Source organism: Drosophila virilis, unplaced genomic scaffold (genome assembly GCF_030788295.1).
Source record: "Drosophila virilis strain 15010-1051.87 unplaced genomic scaffold, Dvir_AGI_RSII-ME tig00000024, whole genome shotgun sequence".
Taxonomy (NCBI): domain Eukaryota; kingdom Metazoa; phylum Arthropoda; class Insecta; order Diptera; family Drosophilidae; genus Drosophila; species Drosophila virilis.
The window spans coordinates 34,319-53,842 of record NW_027212790.1 but is presented as its reverse complement, the minus strand read 5'-3'; the positions used below and the strand labels follow the sequence as shown (position 1 = coordinate 53,842).

The following is a 19,524-nucleotide window of genomic DNA, read 5'->3' as shown; positions in this document are numbered from 1 at the left end:
ACAAATATGAATTCGGAAGGACGACTAGAAACAGATGCATTGCCGATCAGCGAGACGGATAACAATAGCGGCGCCCTATCGCTGCCCTCCAATACGCCAACAGCATCAGCAGATCTAACCGAATCGGTGTTGCGCGAACTCTCCGATCCCAATTACAATTCCATGGATGTGGTGCAATCCGCGCAGATACCGGGCAACGCGCTGGTCAATGGCAGCAGCAGCGGCAGCAGCAGCGGCAACAACAACAACACAATGAACACCATGAATGTGCACAGTGCACAGCAACAGGTGGTGATGAACTTCTCGAATGCCAGCAATTTGCATTTTGGCTCAGTTTATAATTTTAATCAAAACCTGAGCGCCTGCAGCTCACGCAAAGGCAGCACCAGCACCACAGAGGAGGTGGCGAGCGCCATTCCACCAGCCGATGGTAAACGTCATGTGCCGCGCAAAACGGTCAGCATTGTGGCCATGATGCAGTCCCAGCAGGAGCCCGACGAGCGACTGCTCGACACGGTCGCCACGCATCTGGGCGAGGGCTGGAAGCATATTATGCGCGAACTTGGCCATTCCGAAGGTCAGATCGAGCAGGCGATTATCGATCATCAAATGCACGGCAACATCAAGGAGGTCAGTCAGTCAATCAACATATTTCACAACTGTTTTTCCAGCTGATAAGCTGCGCCTTACGCTTTTGCTTGCAGGTCATCTACCAATTGCTGCTGATGTGGGTGCGCGGAGCGGATGACGGGGTCGCCACCGTGGGACGACTCACCACGCTGCTGTGGGAAAGCCAGCATCGCGAGTGTGTGCAGCGCATGAAACTGGTTTGGAAGGCGCTCGAGAAGCGCAAGACGTCCAGTTAGCTGATCACGAAAAAAAAAAAAGAAACGACAAAAAAACAGGAAGAAGCAAGATGAAAAACAAAATAACAGGGCATTTCGGAGCGGTCTTAGTTAGGCCTCTAATTTAGTTGTTAAAACTTATAAGTTTTAGTACATATTTGTCACGCCCTTTTCTGTGCACTTAAGCATTATTTTTCTGTGCAATATTATTTGTTAAAAATTTGACAACCAATTTTGACAAACGGCATATTGTTAAATACCGTTAATATATATATATATATGTATATGTATATGTAAACTTCGAATAAGTGCGTAACTAGTTTGTCCTCAAGCAACTTTATTTGTTTCCAAATGTGATATTTCGAGTGCAAGTTCGTTGTGCAATATGCATTTTTCACCCAAGTAATCTACAGACAATAAACAAGCCGTACATCTGTGCGCCTTTTATTATGTAATCAAGTTGATATATATGTATATATATATATAATATGTATGTATGTAAATTCGTGGCAAATCTCACTCAACGATCTTTGTGATCTTTGCGCTAAACATATCAATTAACATTTGCGCGCCATTGCCATTGACGGACTGATAGTCCGGCAGCTGTTCCATGCGCGACACCCAGCCGCTGAGCGGTGGATAACGCCTCTGTTCGATGGGCGCCAGGCCCAGCAGGCTGGCCACCGACGAGATGCAGCTGTAGTCGGCCAGGGTGAGCGTGCTGCCGCACAAATAGTTTTTGTTTGTCCAGGAATGCATCCAGAAATCGTACACCTCGTAGATGGCCTCGATTTTGCTGCGCGGCACCTCCGTCTCGTTGCGATAGAAAACGGGCAGGGCTATGTTGCGTATACAGCCTTGGAATATGACGCCCGACTCGAAGTGCAGGCGCTATCAACGACGGCACGCTTATAGAAATCCCTGGATACGTGCATCATCTTTGCCGTATTTGCGCACCAGATACGCCATTATGGCATCGAATCCAGTGCATTTGCCATCATCCTCCAGCATGGGCACCGTGTGCTGTGGATTCTTCAGCGTATACTCCCTGTTCCTGTGCTCACCGGCCAGCAGATTGATCAGCCTGTACTCGTACTGCAGACCCAGCGCGTGCAGGGTCATCTTGCAGGCACGCACCGGTGGACTCGGCTCCAGGCCATACAATAACCAGTTTACCCATTTTTATGCCAAGTCGAGAGACGTCTGTGAGCTCGTACGGCTGTAGCTGGACTGAAGCTCTCGTTCTCTCTATCTCAACCCGTAATCGTGTGCGAATCGCTGCTTGCATTAATTACTATATCATTTAATTCCGTTTCGTTTCGTTGTTTATAAATGTATGTATATAGTTTTCAGCTGTCGCGACTGTCAATCCCGTAATCCGAGGGGCTTGCCGGACTAGCATGCATCCATTTTAATATATTGTACGTACAGTAGGGGGGCGGCACTTGACTTGTCAATTATTTATAATTGAACAGTCTCTTTTTTAGATACCATTCCAATTAATTATGTAAACAAACAAGATAATCAAATAAAATCTCAAATGCTCAAATGGTAAAAGTTCTACTTTCGATCGATTGTTCCTGCGTTTTGGGTCTAAGAAACGTTTTCTAAAACTCAAACTCAGACAAATTCCATTCTATAAACAATTGTTTTCTAATGTTTATCATTATTTGCGCTTATATAACAACGATTAAAGTTATTTGCGGAATTCTTGGAAAACCTGTCTATATTTTTTTTCAATGCAATGACACTGTTTTTTTTTTTTTTTGTTTTTAGCTTATCAGCGCGATAAGAGAATCAAGTCGATAAACTGATAACTGTTGTTGATAACCCACAAAATGTGTAAGGTAAGTGCGGCGCAGGTATTTTAAGCCAATCGGAAAAGGTCAGTGCTCCTCTAACTAACAGTTTATATTTCAATTATTATATTGAAGGTCATAAGGACACAAGCTAAGATCAAAAGTTTTAACATTTAAGAGCTTCAGATTAGATAACTATATACAGATAAATATATATGTATATACTAGCATATCATAATCAATCTTCTAAATTACAAAATGACTCAAGGAATCTAATAAATGTTAAATGTTAAGCTTAAAGTTAAGAGCGCAAAGATAAGACTTCTTCTAGGCTAACTGCTGCCTTAAGCTAAGAGAGCGATTTAAAGTATTTTTAAGAGTAAGCTATTGTCAATGATGCTTTTTATATTCCTTACCTGCGATTTGTCAAATAAAGAGAGTTCCCGCTCACGTATGCCTTACTGTTGTTTTTATTTAACACGTGCTCAGCATTTGCTGCTGTTCCCACTCTTCTCTTTTTTATGTGTGGCCACTGTGAACTTTGTTGTGACTGTTCCCACTCGTCCTCTGCCGTTATGTGGCCACTGTGAACGTTGCACAAAAAGTCCCGCTCCTTTGGCATTTTCTGCATCCACCGGCAGCTGTGCTCTGCGCTACATCCAAGATTAGAGCTTGGGATATTTAACGGCATCAATCGACGAGATAAGACCAAAGTCGTCAATGGTCAAGCCTGCACGAAATCGTGTGCTGCGGATTCTTCTGCAATTCCGTGCGTTACGTACTGGGATCGAGGTCACACAGCTTCAGCTTGATCATGTTGCCGACTCGTCAGCTGAACCATCACTGAAGTGTGAGAAGAGCTTTTACAGCAGCTGCCAAAATATTGGCATATGCTCTTAATATGCTAATTTCATAGTTACCTTTCGCGCTCTCTCTCTCTCTCTCTCTCTTTGAAGAGCAAACTCAATTGGGCAGCAGTTTATGAGTTACAGTAAAACGTCAATCGCTTTAACTTTTTAAGAGATAGCTTCCAATTTGGGAAATTTGTACAAATAGATAAATAAATATTTATAGCTCAATGACTGAGCGCTATGAACTAAGAAATGCACACAATAACGCACAAAGAGCATAATTCCCTGCAAAACCCGTAATTTGGCAAATCATGCATGTTTTCTCTTCATTAGACGCAACTATCTCGCTCTTTTCGCCCGTCTACGTACACCAAAGAGCTTTTACGGAATAATTTCAACAATATCGATTATCTATGATAAGATAACCATTAATAATCATAAAACATTTATTGAAAAGTTATTGGAAAACTAATAATGTCGACTCACTCACTCAGTCAACTATTGTGAACTTTTTGCTTTTAATAACAGCCGCAAACTCGCCTGCACCCTTCGCATTTTCCGCATAGTAGGGCAGCTGCTCCAAGCGCTTGATCCATGCGCTCAGCTTGGGGTACTTTGTGGCCTCGATGGGGATGTAGGCCACCAGCGAGCTGATCGACGAGATGAGACTGAAGTCGGCAATGGTCAGCTGATCGCCGGCAATGTACTTGTTATCCTTGAGGAAGCACTCGACGAAATCGTACGCCTCGGTAATTGCCTCGATGCGCTCCTTGGGCACCTCGGTCTTGCCCAGGAAGAGAACGTATTTGGTAATGCTGCGCAGCGCATTGGCGAACACGACGCCGCCCTCGAAGTGCAGGCGCTGATCCACGACAGCGCGTTTGAGCAGATCCTTGGGATACAGCGAGTCGTCCTTGCCGTATTTGCCCACCAGATACGCGATTATGGCATGCGAGTCCCAGATGAGCGCCTCTCCGTCCTCCAGCAGGGGCACCGTGTGCTGCGGATTCTTCTTCAGATACGCCTCGGAGTACTGCTCCTTGTTCAGGATATTGACCACGGTGTACTCGTAGGGCAGCTGCAGTGCAGCCAGCGTCAGCTTGACAGCACGCACTGGTGGGCTGGCATCCACGCCGTATAGTACTAGCTTACCCATGTTCAACCTGATCGACGCGTCGACGTTAACTGACCGGGCACGGGGCGCGACGACGCTTTTTATATGTGCACTCGTGCTCGAAGAGAGGCGAACAGGGTTGCAAGAGAGTAAAGTTAAAGCAAAGTTAACGGGCACATATTTGAATTTCCCTACGCTCTTTGAGGGTCGATATCAGTTCGATTGGGCGAGCTGCAGAGTATGCAAGGAATTGTGCTCTCTTCGATTTGTGACGTCACGAGCGCTTTGCATAAAAATCAGTAAATGTTGTTGATGGGTTTTCTTTGAATTAATTAAATAATTAAAATTTAAAAATACAAAAAGCAAAAAAAGTGTCTTTTAATGCTGAATTGATAAAAACAAAATAAATAAAAAACTCAAAACGAACAAATGCTGTTGAACCGGCAACTTCTCGATTGCTAGTTCGACGCGATAAACCGCTCGCTTAGTCAATTACTGTATAATTTTTACTTCTAATAAAAGCTGCATATTGCTCTGCCCCTTTGGCATTTTCCCCATAGTAGGGCAGCTGCTCCAAGCGCTTGATCCATGCGCTCAGCTTGGGATATTTAACGGCTTCGATGTCCACATAGACCAGCGCGGAGCTGATCGAGGAGATGAGACTGAAGTCGGCAATGGTCAGCTGATCGCCGGCAATGTAGCTGTGATCCTGGAGAAAGGCTTCCATGAAATCGTACACCTCGACAATGGCTTCAATGCGCTCCTTGGGCACCGGCTTCGAGTGGAAAACCAATGTTGCGATGCTGCGCAGAGCACTGGCAAACACGACGCCGCCCTCGAAGTGCAGGCGCTGATCGACGACAGCGCGCTTGAGCAGATCCTGGGGATACAGCGAATCGTCCTTGCCGTATTTGCCCACCAGATACGCCATTATCGCATGCGAGTCCCATATGCAGGCCCCTTCATCCTCCAGCATGGGCACCGTGTGCTGCGGATTCTTCTTCAGATATTCCTCGGAGAACTGGTCCATTTTCAAGGTATTGACCACGGTATAATCGTACGGCAGCTGCAATGCGGCCAGCGTTAGCTTGACGGCGCGCACGGGGGGCTGCCGTCCAAGCCGTAGAGCGTTGGCTTTCCCATGTTGACAGAACGACAACTGCTTGGCGAGGGGGCGCATCAATGCCTTTTATAGAGAGATAAAGTGCTCGTGTGCTACTGAGAGCGCAGCGGCTGCAGCTTTAGAGCGAGCTCTATTTGCTGCTCTCTTTTCAAGTCGAGCACAGTTGGCAGAGTAAAACTAGTTACTGTTAGTTTATTAACAATTCAAGCGTACAAGTCGCAGTGTGTATGTGTGTGTGAGTGTGCTATTACATATTGCTTTGCTAAAGCTACGTGCTCTTTGTTCCGAAATGTGTCCAATGGGTAATTAATAGAAAGTATTTGTGGCTCTGGTACTTTCTCTCACAGCACATGCAAGTGTCAACTAAGTTAAGTGTATGTGTATTGAATAGATAGTTAACTGATTGCGCTCTTCTGCTTGTCGCACTCCAAAAAATACTTCGCTCTCTCTGTGATCGCTCGCTCTTTTTTCAACTACCAAAAGCGCTGTCACGCCATGACGCAGCGGTTTCTGTTCCAAACAAATATTTCATCATCATAAACTGAAGAGAACTCAAGTGTCGGGCGCTCTTTAAATATTATTTTGTGTAATTAGCTGTTTGTCAACACACATACATTTAATGAGAGCCAAGGCCCAAACTAAGCGACAATTGTAAAGTTCTTCGACTTAAGCATAGCCTCCAGCTGTGCGGCGCCCACGCCGTTGGCCTCCTCGTAGTAGGGCAGCTCCTTGAGCCGCTCCAGCCAGGCCAAGATCTTGGGATACTTGACCGGATCCAGCTCCAAGTAGACAGCCAGGCAACTTATCGACGAGACAAAGCTAAAGTCGGCTATGGTCAGCTCGTTGCCGGCCACGAAATCGTTATCGCCCAGAAATAGCTCGACCAGGTCATAGATCTCAGCCACCGCATCGATGCGGGACTGTTCAATGGCCGTTTCGCCCAGAAAGAGCACACTCCTCGTAATGGGACGCAGTGCGCCGGTGAACATCAGACCCGAATCGAAGTGCAAACGCTGATCGACAATCGCACGCTGGCGGCTATCCGTCGGATACAGTGCATCATTTGCCGCATATTTGCCCACCAGGTAGGCCATGATGGCATGCGAATCCCAGATGCAAACCTCGTCATCCTCCAGCAACGGCACCGTGTGCTGCGGATTCTTTTGCCGGAACTCGGGCAACAAATGCTCACCGGCTGGTATATTAACGGGGACCAGATCGTAGGGCAGCTCCAGCGCCTTCAGCGTCAGCAGACAGGCTCGTGTCGGTGGACTTGCCTCCAGGCCGTAGATCAAAAGTTTGCCCATGCTTCGGTGTTGATTACAAATTGCGACTAAATGCAAGGCGCTGGCCGGCAGCTCCTTATATATGCCCCAGCCTGGCCGGGGACACGTGGCCTCTGGCTTGAGGGACACGTACGTGTATAAGAAAATAAAAATCGAGTAGGAGGCGAAGAACTCAACTTGATGAAGGGCAGCAAATAATTGATACACATTTAAAATGCGCCTATATTCCAGGTGCTACGCCCTACCTTGGGGTGTTAACGCTACCCTGTATTCCTTCTGCTAGAAAGTCGAAAATTATTTCGCAAGTTTCATATTTCCAGCTAAGCAACTCCGTCTGTCTATAGGGTTTATCTAGGGTATACAAGTCGCGTTCTAAAATGTTTTTCTTTCTCCTAGAAAGTCAGAATTATTTTTAACTAAAATTCTTGTATTTCATATTTCCAGCTAAGCAACTCCGTCAGTCTAAAGGGTATATCTAGGGTATCCAAGTTGCGTTCTAAAGTGTTATTCATTCTCCTAAAAAATCAGAATTATTTTTAACCAAAATTCTTGTATTTCATATTTCTAGCTAAGCAACTCCCTCAGTCTATAGGGTTTATCTAGGGTATCCAAGTTGCGTTCTAAACTTTTCACCCTCGTTTGATTTCAATAATTTATGCACTGCGAGGCATGAAAACTGTCAGACCGACTTAATAATCTATTAGCACAGTTAGTTAGTTAGTTAGTTGCTTTAAGGGGCCGTCCAATTTTAAGCCAAGCGACTAATTTTAGCCTTGCCTTGCCCGGAGCTCTTTGCAAATATTGGCTGTGCCCATAGATAAGAGCTCAAAGCTCAGACACTTAACGCGTAGCATTAATAAACAATCAGGCAAAAACTTAAACTTGCAGCATTATGACGTCTCCAGCAGTTAGTTGGTGGTGCTTGTAGTTAGTATCTAATCTTATCTAATCGCTTGTCCAAAATCAGTTTCATGCACTCGTCGACTCGCCTTTTGTCAGTAGAAACTTGTCTGGCCTGGCCTAAAGCAGCCGCAGAATCCGCAAAAAAGTATTGCTTGAAGTGACATTAACAATTTCATAGATCCTTCCAGGCATGGTGCTCATCCTGTTTGGCACGGAGCTGAGTCCTCCGGTGCGCGCTGTGCTCTTGACGCTGCGCGCTCTGGAGCTGGAGCACGAGTTCCGGCAGCTGGATTTGCTGGCTGGCGAGCATCTGGAGGCGGATTTTGTGCGCAAGAATCCGCAGCATACGGTGCCACTGCTGGAGGATGGCGAGGCATACATTTGGGACTCGCATGCCATAATTGGCTATCTGGTGCAGAAATATGCCAAGAATGATGCACTGTATCCGCGCGAGCCGCTGCCACGCGCCATTTGCGATCAGCGTCTGCATTTCGAGTCGGGCGTTCTGTTTCCCAGCTTCAAGGAGCTGCAGCGCCTGCTCTTCCAGGAGCACGCCACGGAGCTGCCCAAGCAGCGCATTGCCCAGCTGCACGAGTCGTATGCGCTGCTCGAGCAGTTTCTGGCCCGGCACGACTATCTGGCCGGCGAGCAGCTGACCATTGCCGACTTCAGCATTGTCGCCACGCTGAGCACTCTGGATCTGTGCTATGCGCCGCTGGATCCCCACAAGTATCCCAAGTTGAGCGCCTGGCTGGCACGAATCTCGGCTCTGCCCTACTATGAGCAGGCCAATCTGCAAGGAGCGCGTCGCCTTGCCGACCTGGTGCGCGCCAAGCTGCCCAAACAGTTTGACAAGCTCTGGCAAAAGGCTTTCGAGGACATCAAGAGCGGCGCGGGCAAGCAGTAAAGTAATCACAGCCTATAATGAACCCATTTTATTTGTATTTAAACAAATGTAAAATGTCTTGAATAAAGTCTATGCTTGTATCGACTTTTAAATATCTATGCCAGCAAATAAAACTTAAATTAATAAAAAATTGATTGTTTCAAATGAAGCACTCAGAGAAAATGGGCGTTAAACCATGCCCTTTTGTGTCTACAATTTGTGCTTTTAGCTTAGGCATTTGCTTAAATTAAGCATGAATTTTCTTAAATTTAGTATAAATCGAGGTAAAATTCATTGAATGCAAGATTTTGCCTGCGTAAACTAAGCTCAAGCCCTTTTGTGTCGACAATTTGTGCATTTCTTTTAGGCATTTGCTTAAATTAAGCATGAATTTTCTTAAATGAAGTATGAAGCAAGCTAAAAATTCATTAAATTACGCTCAACATTTACTTTACATTTGCTTAAATTAAGTACGAATTTTCTTAATTGAAGTATGTATCAAGCTGAAAGTTCATTGAATGCAAGATTTTGCCTGCTTAAATTAAGTTTTTGTACAATTTCTATAAATATTTTGTAGTTGAAGGAAAAATACATAAATTAAGACTTTTATGCTTTGTTTAAGAAATTTCAAGATAAGCAGCTTTTTTTGGGCACCTTTGTACTTGACTTAAATAAAAACTTGAAAAACGAGACTTTTTCTTCAATATATTTGAAATTTGATCAAAAACAAAATTTGTCCAATCGAACTGCGGCAACTCCTTGCTGCTTGTTATTGTGCTGGGTATAATTATGTTTTGAAAAAAAAAAAAACAGCTTTACAACTTTTTGCGCTCATTAAAATTGAGAGAAAAAAACACACACACACAAATGAAAAGCGCAAAGTTGTGCCGCGTCGCGTCGCGTTGTGTCGCGTCGCGCATGCCAAAGTTGTTAAATCATAATTAATTTATGACGCCGCCAGCTTTAGCCGGAGTACCTGCCTGGCCAGGTGCGTTTACAGGTAGAGGCACGTCGTGTAAAACACTCGCTGCGAGTGGCAGGAGGTGCCTGCCCAAATGCCCGACTGAGCCGGCAGCCCGCTCGACCCACTCAGCCAGCCACGCCCACAGCTGTCGCCCTTCTTTATTTTTTTGCGCCTCATTGCAGAGACGAGAGCAGGGGGCCGGGGATTCGGGTGTGCAGGCAAACTAATTGGTTTAATTTCAACTTTTACTTTGGACGTCTCGCCCGCGGCCACGCCCACTGCGAGTCCAGGCTTATGCATCGCCAGATTCGTTAGCTTTAATGCGACTTTTTTGCAATTTACCTTTACAGGTATTTTTTTTTGTTGTTGTTTGTTGCCCGTTTACTTACTGTCCCCCCCCCCCCCCCCGCCCCCACGGCACTTTGTTGGAATTTTCCTTGCTCGACTTTTTTCGCTCGGCTGGGTGTATCAATTTATTGTAGCGTACTTTTAGGCGTCCTTTGAAATTTTGCACTCTGTTAACAGGGTCTGGGTTTGGGTTTTCTTTGCTTTTATTTTCACTCGATTTTCCGTTGTGTCCATGAAAAGCGGCTTAAATGTGGTAGCTGCACTGGAAACTGCAAGCACTATGCAAACATCAGAGAAGCGTTATATAGCAAAAGGCTCTTAGCCCGGTTGGCATAACATTTATATATGCAGTAGCTGGCATAGAAGGCGATTTAGAAAAATACTATGCAAATTCAGGGAAGGGAATGTCGCCAACTGCGTGCTTTAGGCAGCTGCTTCTTTCCTCAGCGTAAAAAATGCAGTTTTATATAGCTTCGGTCTTTAGGGTCCGACAATTATGAAATAATATAACTAAATGTACTACTCTAGTATACTACTCAGGCACATTTAGTAAAAGATAGTATATACACACAGCTTGAGCCCTGAAATTTGCATAAAGATCGGACTATAAGGACCGAAGCTATACATCTACCCTATGCTAAAGAATTAGTACTACTATTCTATCTGCTTAAAAAATTTGCTGTATTTAGCTTTTACAATCTTCGAGTTATGCTTAAAAAAAAACATGTTTAAAAATCGATATTTATCGATATTATGAAACTGAAACCAAATATCGAAACAACATAATTGACTTGTCTTGCGTAGGCAATAGGAGTATATAAATTTACTTTCGAGCTTTTGTAGTTACATAGAAACGATCCCTTGTCATCCTCATCAGGAATATATGAACCTAACGGCATGAGAGAAGCTGCCTGCTGTTCATAACAATATCAATATTTATTCATTTCTTTTCGTCTAATCCTTTACTTTTTCCAGCACTCACAATTTATATTTGATGCTACGCAAAATTGGATACTTTTCGCCCGCGCACTGACCACGAAAATCATCTAGTGACAGATCATGGAAGGCAACACCGCCCAAGCCCTGGGCCTGCACAAAGCCGGCCTTAATGGCCGCCGTTGTGGGATCCTCGTAGCCTACCCAGAGGCCGTTCTCGCCGTTCTCGCCTGCCGCACGATAGGCATAGATGCCATAACGTTTCGTTGGATCGCCCACCTTGCGCAGATGCTGGTTGTCCGTGTCCTTGCCCTGGCCCAGATGATGCTGCAACAGATCGCAGATCTCGGGCCAGCTAAGCAAACCGGGCTGGCCCGTCTGCTTGCCAGCCGGGGCGGCGCCCTCCGTGGCCGTTATGGGTGGGAAGCCGGTGATGCCGGAGTTGGGGCTCATTTGCCAGGCGCGTCCATAGCTGGTGATGCCGATGTTCAGCTGCTGTGCGTTGGCCGTGTGATTGAGCCAATACTGCAGCTGATGCTGCACATTGTGTGTGGCATCCCGATCGTACATGGCGTACAGAGGGGCGGGCAGATCCGCCTGCTTGGGATCACGTTGCGGCGTCTGGAAGTCATAGGTGCCCAAATTGACAAAGTCCACAAAGGCGAGCACGGCGGGTATGTCTATGAAAACTGCAGAGCAAATATTGATATTGAGACTGAGTTTGGTGGTGGGGCAAGCGATGCTCACGTTCTGGATCCACATGTGGCAGCATGCTGAGGGTCAGTTGTTTGCCATTGCGTTGCAGCTCCACGCGCAGCTCCCGCACGAATGTGGCGAACTGTTCCTTGTGCTCCTCGGCCTTGGGATCGATGGAGGAGCTGCTGAACCAGCCCTTGAATGAGCTCCAGGCGCGCTTCAGTGCGCCCTGCTGCTGCTTGGGCTTGAGCTGGGGAAACTGCCAGGCCAGATCCAGGCCATCGAAGCCATATTTGTTCAGCTCGGCGCTGGCACTGGCCTTAAAGCTGTTCCTGTTCTCCGGCAGCTCCAGCAGACTCAGATATTTGCTGCTGTCCGGCAGGCCCTCGGCATTCAGATCCCGCTCACCGCCCACGGAGAGCAGAATGCGCAAATGCGGATGCTTTTGACGGAGCGCCGTAATGTGCGCATAGTGCTGGCGATTGTAGCTGAGCTCCGGATTTAAGCTCTTGATCTTAAAGCTTTCTGGATCGATGCCCGCATAACCATAAATCAGGTAGTTGCAGAAGTTTAAGGCGGGCTCCAGTTCATTCAGCGAAAGTTGCGCGGGGCCTGCTCCAGCACGAAAACAAAAACAGAAACAAATGTCAGAATAGCAGAAACTCAACGTATGTGCATATGCTAAGAGATAACCCCACGCTGACCCCCACCGACTGACACACACAGATTAGACGCAGCTTTTGCTCACCCTCGCGCACAAAACTCGACGCATCGTAGTAGCAAACGAGCTTGGCCACGTCTGCCAGGCTGACAGGACAGCGGCACAGGCAGAGCAGCGCTCCCAGGAATATCCAACCGTGGGGCAACATGTGTGCGTTTGTTTGCTTTGAGTTGGTTTTGAAGACTGACGCAGAGACCGAAGCTGAAGCTGGACGAGCTGATAGCGACGCACAGCAGGCATACAAAAGCTAAGACAAAGCATGAAACTAATTCACAAACAACTGAGCGATAAGGTGGGTGAATTGCACATTAATGATATCCGACTAGCACATACTCAGCATATGCTTATTTTAAGTACCTTTTTTAACGAGTGTGTAAACTTTTCGTGAGCATCTTTGAAAATTAGTCAGAAGCATGTCAGTCAGTCCCACAGTCTATCAGTCAGTCAATCAGCCAGTTGTCAGTCAATCAGATATCACTCAGTCAGTCATTTAGTCAGTGGATAATCAATCAGCATCAGTAATTCAGACAATACATCAGTAATTTAGTCAATCAGTTGGTTAGTCAGTCATAGGTCAATCAGACAGTTGATATACAATCAATCAGCCAGTCAGTCAATTAACTAATGAGTCAGTCAGTAGTAAGAAAGTTGCTCTGTCATCATTCAGTCAATCAGTTAGTCAGTCTGTCAGTCAATCAGATAGAAGTCACTCAGTCAGTTGGGCAATCAATTAGACAATCAATCAGTCATCAGTCAGTTTGACAGTCAGTCAGTCAGCTTGTCAGTCACATTGTCCATCAGTTATTCAGGTACTTATTCAATACATCACTAATTTAGCAATTTAGTCATTAGTTAATCAATCAGTAGTTCAGTCTTTCAGATAATCAGTCTATCATTCAGTAGGTCAGCTAGTCACTCATCAGCCATTCAGTCAGCCATTCCGTCAATCACTCAGTCAATCAATAAGTCCTTTAATCAATCTTTTATCAGTCATTCAATCAGTCAGTCAGGCATTCAGTCTCATTTACCCAAGATAAAGGGTATTTGTAATAATTATTTTATTATTATTTGACTTGTACAAAATTTGTTCTTTTACTTGTTGGAGTATCTCATCTATAATAAATATTCCAGCTAGTGACAAACGTGAAGGATTACAGCCAAAAGGATGCTTGTCCAAAGTTTTGACAAGCTGTAAGTCTCGAAATTCAATTAACTCACGAAAACTTTTCACTCAGCCGCAATTTCTTTTCCCAGACGCTGCTCGGCAACATGACCGATTAACAGCATTTCAATTACAATGTGTGATTAAGACATCAAGGCTTTACTTGTCCCAGCTGCTCCAATGGCTTCCATATATATGTATGTATCTATGGCTAATGTCAGCCAAACCACCAAAACGCAAATCCCCAAAACTCGAAGCGGCAGACAGGCGCCGGGAGGCCTGAAATGGATTTCAGTGGGTTATGGCTTGGGTTTTGTGGTTCAGCTTGAAGTAGGCACCGATTGCAGAGCCCGCACACACACGGTCATATATATATGTATATGTATACGTAGAGCTGTCATTAGTTGCTGTCACTTTGCTGGCGGCACACTCTGGCCTCTCAGTCTCTGGCCTCTCCGTCTCTGGCCTCTCCGTCTCTGGCCTCTCCGTCTCTGGCCTCTCCGTCTCTGGCTCATGTCACTTTGCTGCTGTCACACCTACACGCCCCCATTACCAACGCCCACCCCGCCCCGCTTGTGGTAGCTCGCACAATTCCCGGCTGACAATAATGTTTTTGTGCCCAGCTTAAATACATTAAAGCCTTCGCTGTCTGACATACAACATGGCAAATGATGAGCAAACCCCCGACCACCGCAACAGTCACCCTCACACACACACACACACACACATACACACACACACACAGAGAGGGAGCTAGAACTGCTTGGCAGGCACTTCAAGCGGGATGAGGGTCCTTCAGAGGCTTTTACATTTGCCCGAAACGCTTTGCCCAGTTGATTAGCAATTTTGCTCACGTGGTGCTATTTGTTGGCTTCAAGGGTGGGCTGTGCGGGGAATGTATGGTAGGGAGGGGGCTGGGGGTGCAGAAAGTGTTGACTGCTATGTTTGCGCATTGCTTTGGCCGCTCTTTGCAAAATTTATTTGTGCGGCAAAAATTTACATCTTTTATATAAACTTATTCAGTAGAAACTTAGCACGACTTTTCGCAAATTTTCTTCAGCCATTTTGGCATTTGTCCGGCTGCCCGCCGCTTGTAGCTAGCTCTCGAGTGTTTTTAAAGCAAATCCTTTGCGTAATTACTTTGCACAGTCACACAAATCCCACGCCCAGCCACGACCGCCTGCCCTTAATAGATTTGTCCCCGGGGCTCAGGCTGAAGCCAAGCGCAAAGGCATTTAAATTCCGACAGCAGTCGTATTTGTGTTTTACAATGTTTTTATTTAACTGCTGACTGTTTAAATATTATATGTTTGGTCTTTTTGGATTTTACGGCCAAGTTTGTACACACACTCGCTTAGACAACACGCATACGCCGTGTGTATTTATTGTGTTGCGCCTAACAGATGCAACAAAAAATGTCCGCTTCCGTTTGGCAAAAAATCACATAAATTGTATGAAATGCCAGCACACAAAACTCTCTCACGGCAAAAGCTGGCAAAAACTAACCGCAAAAAAGGCAGCACACACAAACAACAACAACATCACAATTTACAACAAAAACAACAACAAGGCGTGGCAAATCAACAGAATATTTCAAATATGGCCATGCACAGGCGCCTAAGCAAAATGCACACATGTTCATGGACACGCCCCTGGTTACCGACACTCAACTATACACATATTATGTGCACACACCCCCACACACACACACACACACACACACACACACACACAGCCACACTCCACAGGTTGACAATAAAACGTTGGTCGTAATAATAAACTAATAGTGCCCCAGCTGCCAAGAAATGCTTGACTATCTTTGTCCTACTCAAACTACACTGCTGCGCACATAATATATATATATATAAATATGCATTTATGTACATAAATATACATACATGCATATAAACATAAAAATGCTATGTGTAGGCAGAGCTGTGCTCATGAAGAGTATATTTATGTAAGCGGGATATGTTTTACAGAGAGAAACAGGGGGTGAGAGAGATAGAGAGAGAGCAGGCAGGGAGAGGGAAAGATAGAATATGGCATAGTTGTGATGGCTGGAAATTCTCAGTTAATATATCAGAATTCATATTCTATGTTAATACGAGCTTAACAGATTATGTTAATAACAGAAAATCAAGTACATAACAAAATGCATATTTTATGGTAATGAGAGCTTAACAGCTTATATTAATAACAGAACAACAAATGTTAAGTTCAAGTGCCAAACACTTTACCATAGCTCTACTTACTATTTTTATAGAGCAATAGCAACATGTTAACTTAACAGTTTTATGTTATTTTTATTCTTTTGATAATCATTTTAAACTTAGCTCAGATTCCATATATGTCTTGCGATCTATGCAATGTGAGTCAAATATCGTAAGATAGAGTATTTAAACTTCGTTTACATGCTTGAACATGTGTGTATCTCTTTGTGTAACCGCATTTACCACTGACATGTTTGCACACACAGAGAGCAACTTTTTTAGTGTGCACAGTTCTGGCATATTTTCACACCAGCTTAAGCAAACAGGCCCAGGCATCGCACTAGCTTGCTCAGCTACAAATCTTACTACAACCCAGGCCCTTTCTCCACTCCTCGCCTTCTCCTCCCCCTCAAACTAAGTGCTGGCTAATGGGCTTTCCAGTTCCGAAGTCTTTAATACAGCTGACCTCGCCGTCGATTGGGTGATTAACTTTTTGGGCAATATGGGAAAAACATCTGCCCGCAAGCAGGCAGTCAGGTGGCGGAGCAGAGGGGGGGGGGGAGGGGTTTATTTGGCGTAATTAAATTGTTAACGCACACGTGTCGACTGTGCGCTGAGTTGGCTTTGCCGTATTTATGCATGTGCATGGGTTCATTTAAGCGTAATGCTTTTTACGTTGACAAATGTGGCAGCAGCAGCGGCAGCAGCAGCAGCAACATCCACGCTAATCCACCCATAATCCCAAACCCCAACTCCAACAACAGCCCATTCCCAGTCTCAGTCCCAGTCCCAGTCCTGATGCCAGTTCACTTTGCATGGCTTACGCCCTTGGCTGGTGTTTTTAATGCTTCATTGGCTTAATTGCCAACCAACAGCAGGCGCACATATAGATACGCACTCGCACACACACACACACACACGCAGACCGAGCATGTACGCAACTTTTACCCAGCGAAAATGAATTCAACCACAAACACGTTCATTTACCTTTTATAGATACAGATACACAACGCCCAACTCGATTCGGTTGAATGTTCGCCTTGCTAAGCATTTCCAACTTTAAAATTGTGTGCTTTAATACATTTTGTGGGCAAAAGTTTGCTTTTAATACCCCGTAAGATGAAAATACTGTGATTTTATAATGGGCATAGTTCCTCTTCTATCAAACTTATGCAACTCGAGAACTATAGGCTCTACAGACGTCAAATTTCGTATACAGACTGGCGTTGGCTTATTGAATCTTTTAAAAAATATAAACGCTTTCTATCATATACAATAACTGAGTTACAGTGCGAACTAGCTTGGGCGGACAGCGATCGTTGTGTAATATTCGCCCGGTCAAGAGGTTTAAAAGGGGTTCTCCCGCCTAATTGAGAGAGGAACGGGTACATTATAAGTGTGAGGAGTTTGAATAAATAAGGACAGCTTATACTCTACTCAGATTTAAAAAATCACACACCTTTTTCTTCAAAGGCCTTGTGCAGGATAGTTTTTAGCCTCCAATCCAGTTAGCTTGGCTTAGTTGTATCTATTCAATGTATTTATTCAATAAAAACATTTGAATTTCATTTGAATTTACGCTGCATTTGCATTTGACTAACTTATGCACTTATGTACTTGTGCATATATTTGTTTGTGCATCTGTCAGATGCATTTAGTCTAACTAACTGAGATTACGGACTGTGCCCCACTCAGCCAGCCGATCTCTATAGCTATCTGTGCACGGGATCAAGTGAGTTCAGCGCATTATATAAGTTCAGACTGAGTGAAATGTCTTGTGCATGAATGAATTGAATTTGCAATATATAATTGCCGAACGCGTGAATACCCTAACCAATAGAATATCTGTGGAACATATTTGGGAGCATTATTTGGTTAGTTTAAGCGAGACACAAGACAAGAAGGCTGCTGGTTCAAATCCCAACTGATTTTGGTATCTTAGACAGATTTACTTTGAATCTTATCTTAGATATTTATTATACTAAGAAAAACAAATAAAATACTTTGCTAGTCAAATTTGCACTTATCTACGCTTCTCACTCATGCCTCAATAAGGAAAAATGGTTTTATAGCAGTAAAGTCTGCGTTTTATTATATACGTTCATAAACATTTGCAGGAAATATAATTTTCTTTATATATAGAGACATAAGTTATGTCGAAACCAACGATCAAGGCAATTTGTTAACTGATTAGCTCAAAGTAGAACAAAGCCTTAGGCCAGCTGTAAGTCTCGTTTTTGCATAGGCGAAGCAAGTGCGCATTTGCCAACCATGTTTATCAATAAAAAATAAAAATAATAATAATAACAATATTATTACAGACAATACTATACGGTTATAGTGGTTGATTAGTCTATAAAAGCGGCCTGTAGACCTTCGCTCACGTTCAGTTTCAACAGGCAAGTCGCATTTGGAGCTTATTGCAAACATGAAGTGGTTATCGCTGGCTTTCGTTATGGCTCTGCTGGCACTGGCAAGCGGTATGTACTAGACAGGGACTGTTATTTCAGAGCATCCACTAATTAATGTATTCAAACATAAATCGATTTGCAGCCAATCCGCTGCAGCCGGGCCATGTGATCATCAATGGGGATTGCAAAGTGTGCAACGTGCGCGGCGATTAATGGATTATTGAGAGAACTTACATAAATACATAACCAGCTATTGTTTAATATATCTGTTTTTATTTTTAATAAAAAATAAATTAATGTTTTTATAAATATTTATATATATATATATATATTTGCAAATTACTTAGGCATTAACATAGTATTCAGTTGTTTGTTTGTGGCGAGATTTAAATCCTAGTTGAATTGCGTTTCAACAGCCCTCAGCCTCCGTGAACATTGCAGTTGACACAGTGTCCGTTGATGATCACATCGCCAGGCAACAAGGGCGAAGCTGTTTTGGGCAAATTGTTCTATAGTAGAGCAAACAGGGAACGGGCAAAACTTTTACTCACCACTGGCCAAGGCCAGGAGACCCAGCACGAACGCAATTGACAAACACCGCATTTTCAATTGAGTCTAAACGCAATCTCAGCCTCAAAGAAACTGAAGCCAATTCAATGAAATCTTCTGTTTATATAGCTCATTTGACAAGTGGGCTATTCCTGGAAGCGTATAATATAGGCGACAATAGGTCGATTAAAAGATTGTCTGGGAAAACCCGCGCAATTGAGTATTTCCAAATGATAAGCGACTCGTGCGACATTGATACAGTGCATAAAATTGGGTTTAATGTGTATTAATACAATTCAGCGAAGTCTATGCTAATTTTGAGAGCTAATTGACGCGTTTTGCACGGTTAGTTAAGGTGTAAATACAGTAAACAGGTAAGACTGCTCGATTAGCAGATACCCTGAACCCAGTTGACGTTACAAATATTTCAGCAACGGCATTGCCCGCTCTTCCCCTCGTCTCATACTAGCATAACTGGCTTCCCTACCGACCGATCTTTATGAAACTTTCGGGCATCAAGTATAACATCCAAAACTTCGTGTATACTAAAGCCCAAGGCTTCCCCTTAACAAATTCGTATGCTAGCTCTCATAAGCTTCTACTTGTAAGCATGAAAACAAATATAAAAAAAACTATATTTATCGATAAATGAAAAACGGGCTGAGTTATCAAAGATATGTGCATACATAAGGATATATTTGCTCCCAATATCTCTGA

General features: G+C 44.2%; 7 protein-coding genes and 2 pseudogenes across 7 annotated transcripts; 3 read left to right on the top strand and 6 right to left on the bottom strand.

The window, feature by feature from the left end:
* The first annotated feature begins 6 nt into the window (after positions 1–6).
* On the top strand, positions 7–1,300 carry LOC116651117 (protein immune deficiency-like). Its single transcript, XM_032436979.2, has 2 exons — positions 7–630; positions 705–1,300. The coding sequence occupies exons 1-2, from the start codon at positions 7–9 to the stop codon at positions 864–866; spliced, it is 786 nt and encodes a 261-aa protein (XP_032292870.1). The 3' UTR covers positions 867–1,300.
* On the bottom strand, positions 1,274–2,021 carry LOC116651132 (glutathione S-transferase 1-like; annotated as a pseudogene).
* A 1,894-nt stretch (positions 2,022–3,915) lies between these two features.
* LOC6625451 (glutathione S-transferase 1-like) lies at positions 3,916–4,690 on the bottom strand. The gene has a single exon (XM_002050951.4). The coding sequence runs from the start codon at positions 4,649–4,651 to the stop codon at positions 3,986–3,988; it is 666 nt and encodes a 221-aa protein (XP_002050987.1). The 5' UTR covers positions 4,652–4,690; the 3' UTR covers positions 3,916–3,985.
* A 265-nt stretch (positions 4,691–4,955) lies between these two features.
* LOC116651060 (glutathione S-transferase 1-like) lies at positions 4,956–5,767 on the bottom strand (annotated as a pseudogene).
* A 522-nt stretch (positions 5,768–6,289) lies between these two features.
* Positions 6,290–7,079, bottom strand: LOC116651042 (glutathione S-transferase 1-like). The gene has a single exon (XM_032436678.2). It carries the CDS (start codon positions 7,037–7,039, stop codon positions 6,371–6,373), a length of 669 nt encoding a protein of 222 aa, XP_032292569.1. The 5' UTR covers positions 7,040–7,079; the 3' UTR covers positions 6,290–6,370.
* Positions 7,080–8,028: 949 nt separating this feature from the next.
* LOC116651203 (glutathione S-transferase 1-like) lies at positions 8,029–8,920 on the top strand. Its single transcript, XM_032437071.2, has one exon. It carries the CDS (start codon positions 8,112–8,114, stop codon positions 8,826–8,828), a length of 717 nt encoding a protein of 238 aa, XP_032292962.1. The 5' UTR covers positions 8,029–8,111; the 3' UTR covers positions 8,829–8,920.
* Positions 8,921–10,905: 1,985 nt separating this feature from the next.
* LOC116650995 (chitinase-like protein Idgf5) lies at positions 10,906–12,668 on the bottom strand. Its single transcript, XM_032436467.2, has 3 exons — positions 12,500–12,668; positions 11,803–12,363; positions 10,906–11,744 (listed from the first exon to the last, which is right to left on the bottom strand). The coding sequence occupies exons 1-3, from the start codon at positions 12,618–12,620 to the stop codon at positions 11,098–11,100; spliced, it is 1,329 nt and encodes a 442-aa protein (XP_032292358.1). The 5' UTR covers positions 12,621–12,668; the 3' UTR covers positions 10,906–11,097.
* A 5,504-nt stretch (positions 12,669–18,172) lies between these two features.
* Positions 18,173–18,567, top strand: LOC116651005 (bomanin Short 6-like). Its single transcript, XM_032436543.2, has 2 exons — positions 18,173–18,327; positions 18,401–18,567. The coding sequence occupies exons 1-2, from the start codon at positions 18,276–18,278 to the stop codon at positions 18,469–18,471; spliced, it is 123 nt and encodes a 40-aa protein (XP_032292434.1). The 5' UTR covers positions 18,173–18,275; the 3' UTR covers positions 18,472–18,567.
* LOC116651014 (bomanin Short 3-like) lies at positions 18,556–18,951 on the bottom strand. Its single transcript, XM_032436592.2, has 2 exons — positions 18,810–18,951; positions 18,556–18,748 (listed from the first exon to the last, which is right to left on the bottom strand). Exons 1-2 carry the CDS (start codon positions 18,859–18,861, stop codon positions 18,678–18,680), a joined length of 123 nt encoding a protein of 40 aa, XP_032292483.1. The 5' UTR covers positions 18,862–18,951; the 3' UTR covers positions 18,556–18,677.
* Between the last annotated feature and the right edge of the window lie 573 nt (positions 18,952–19,524).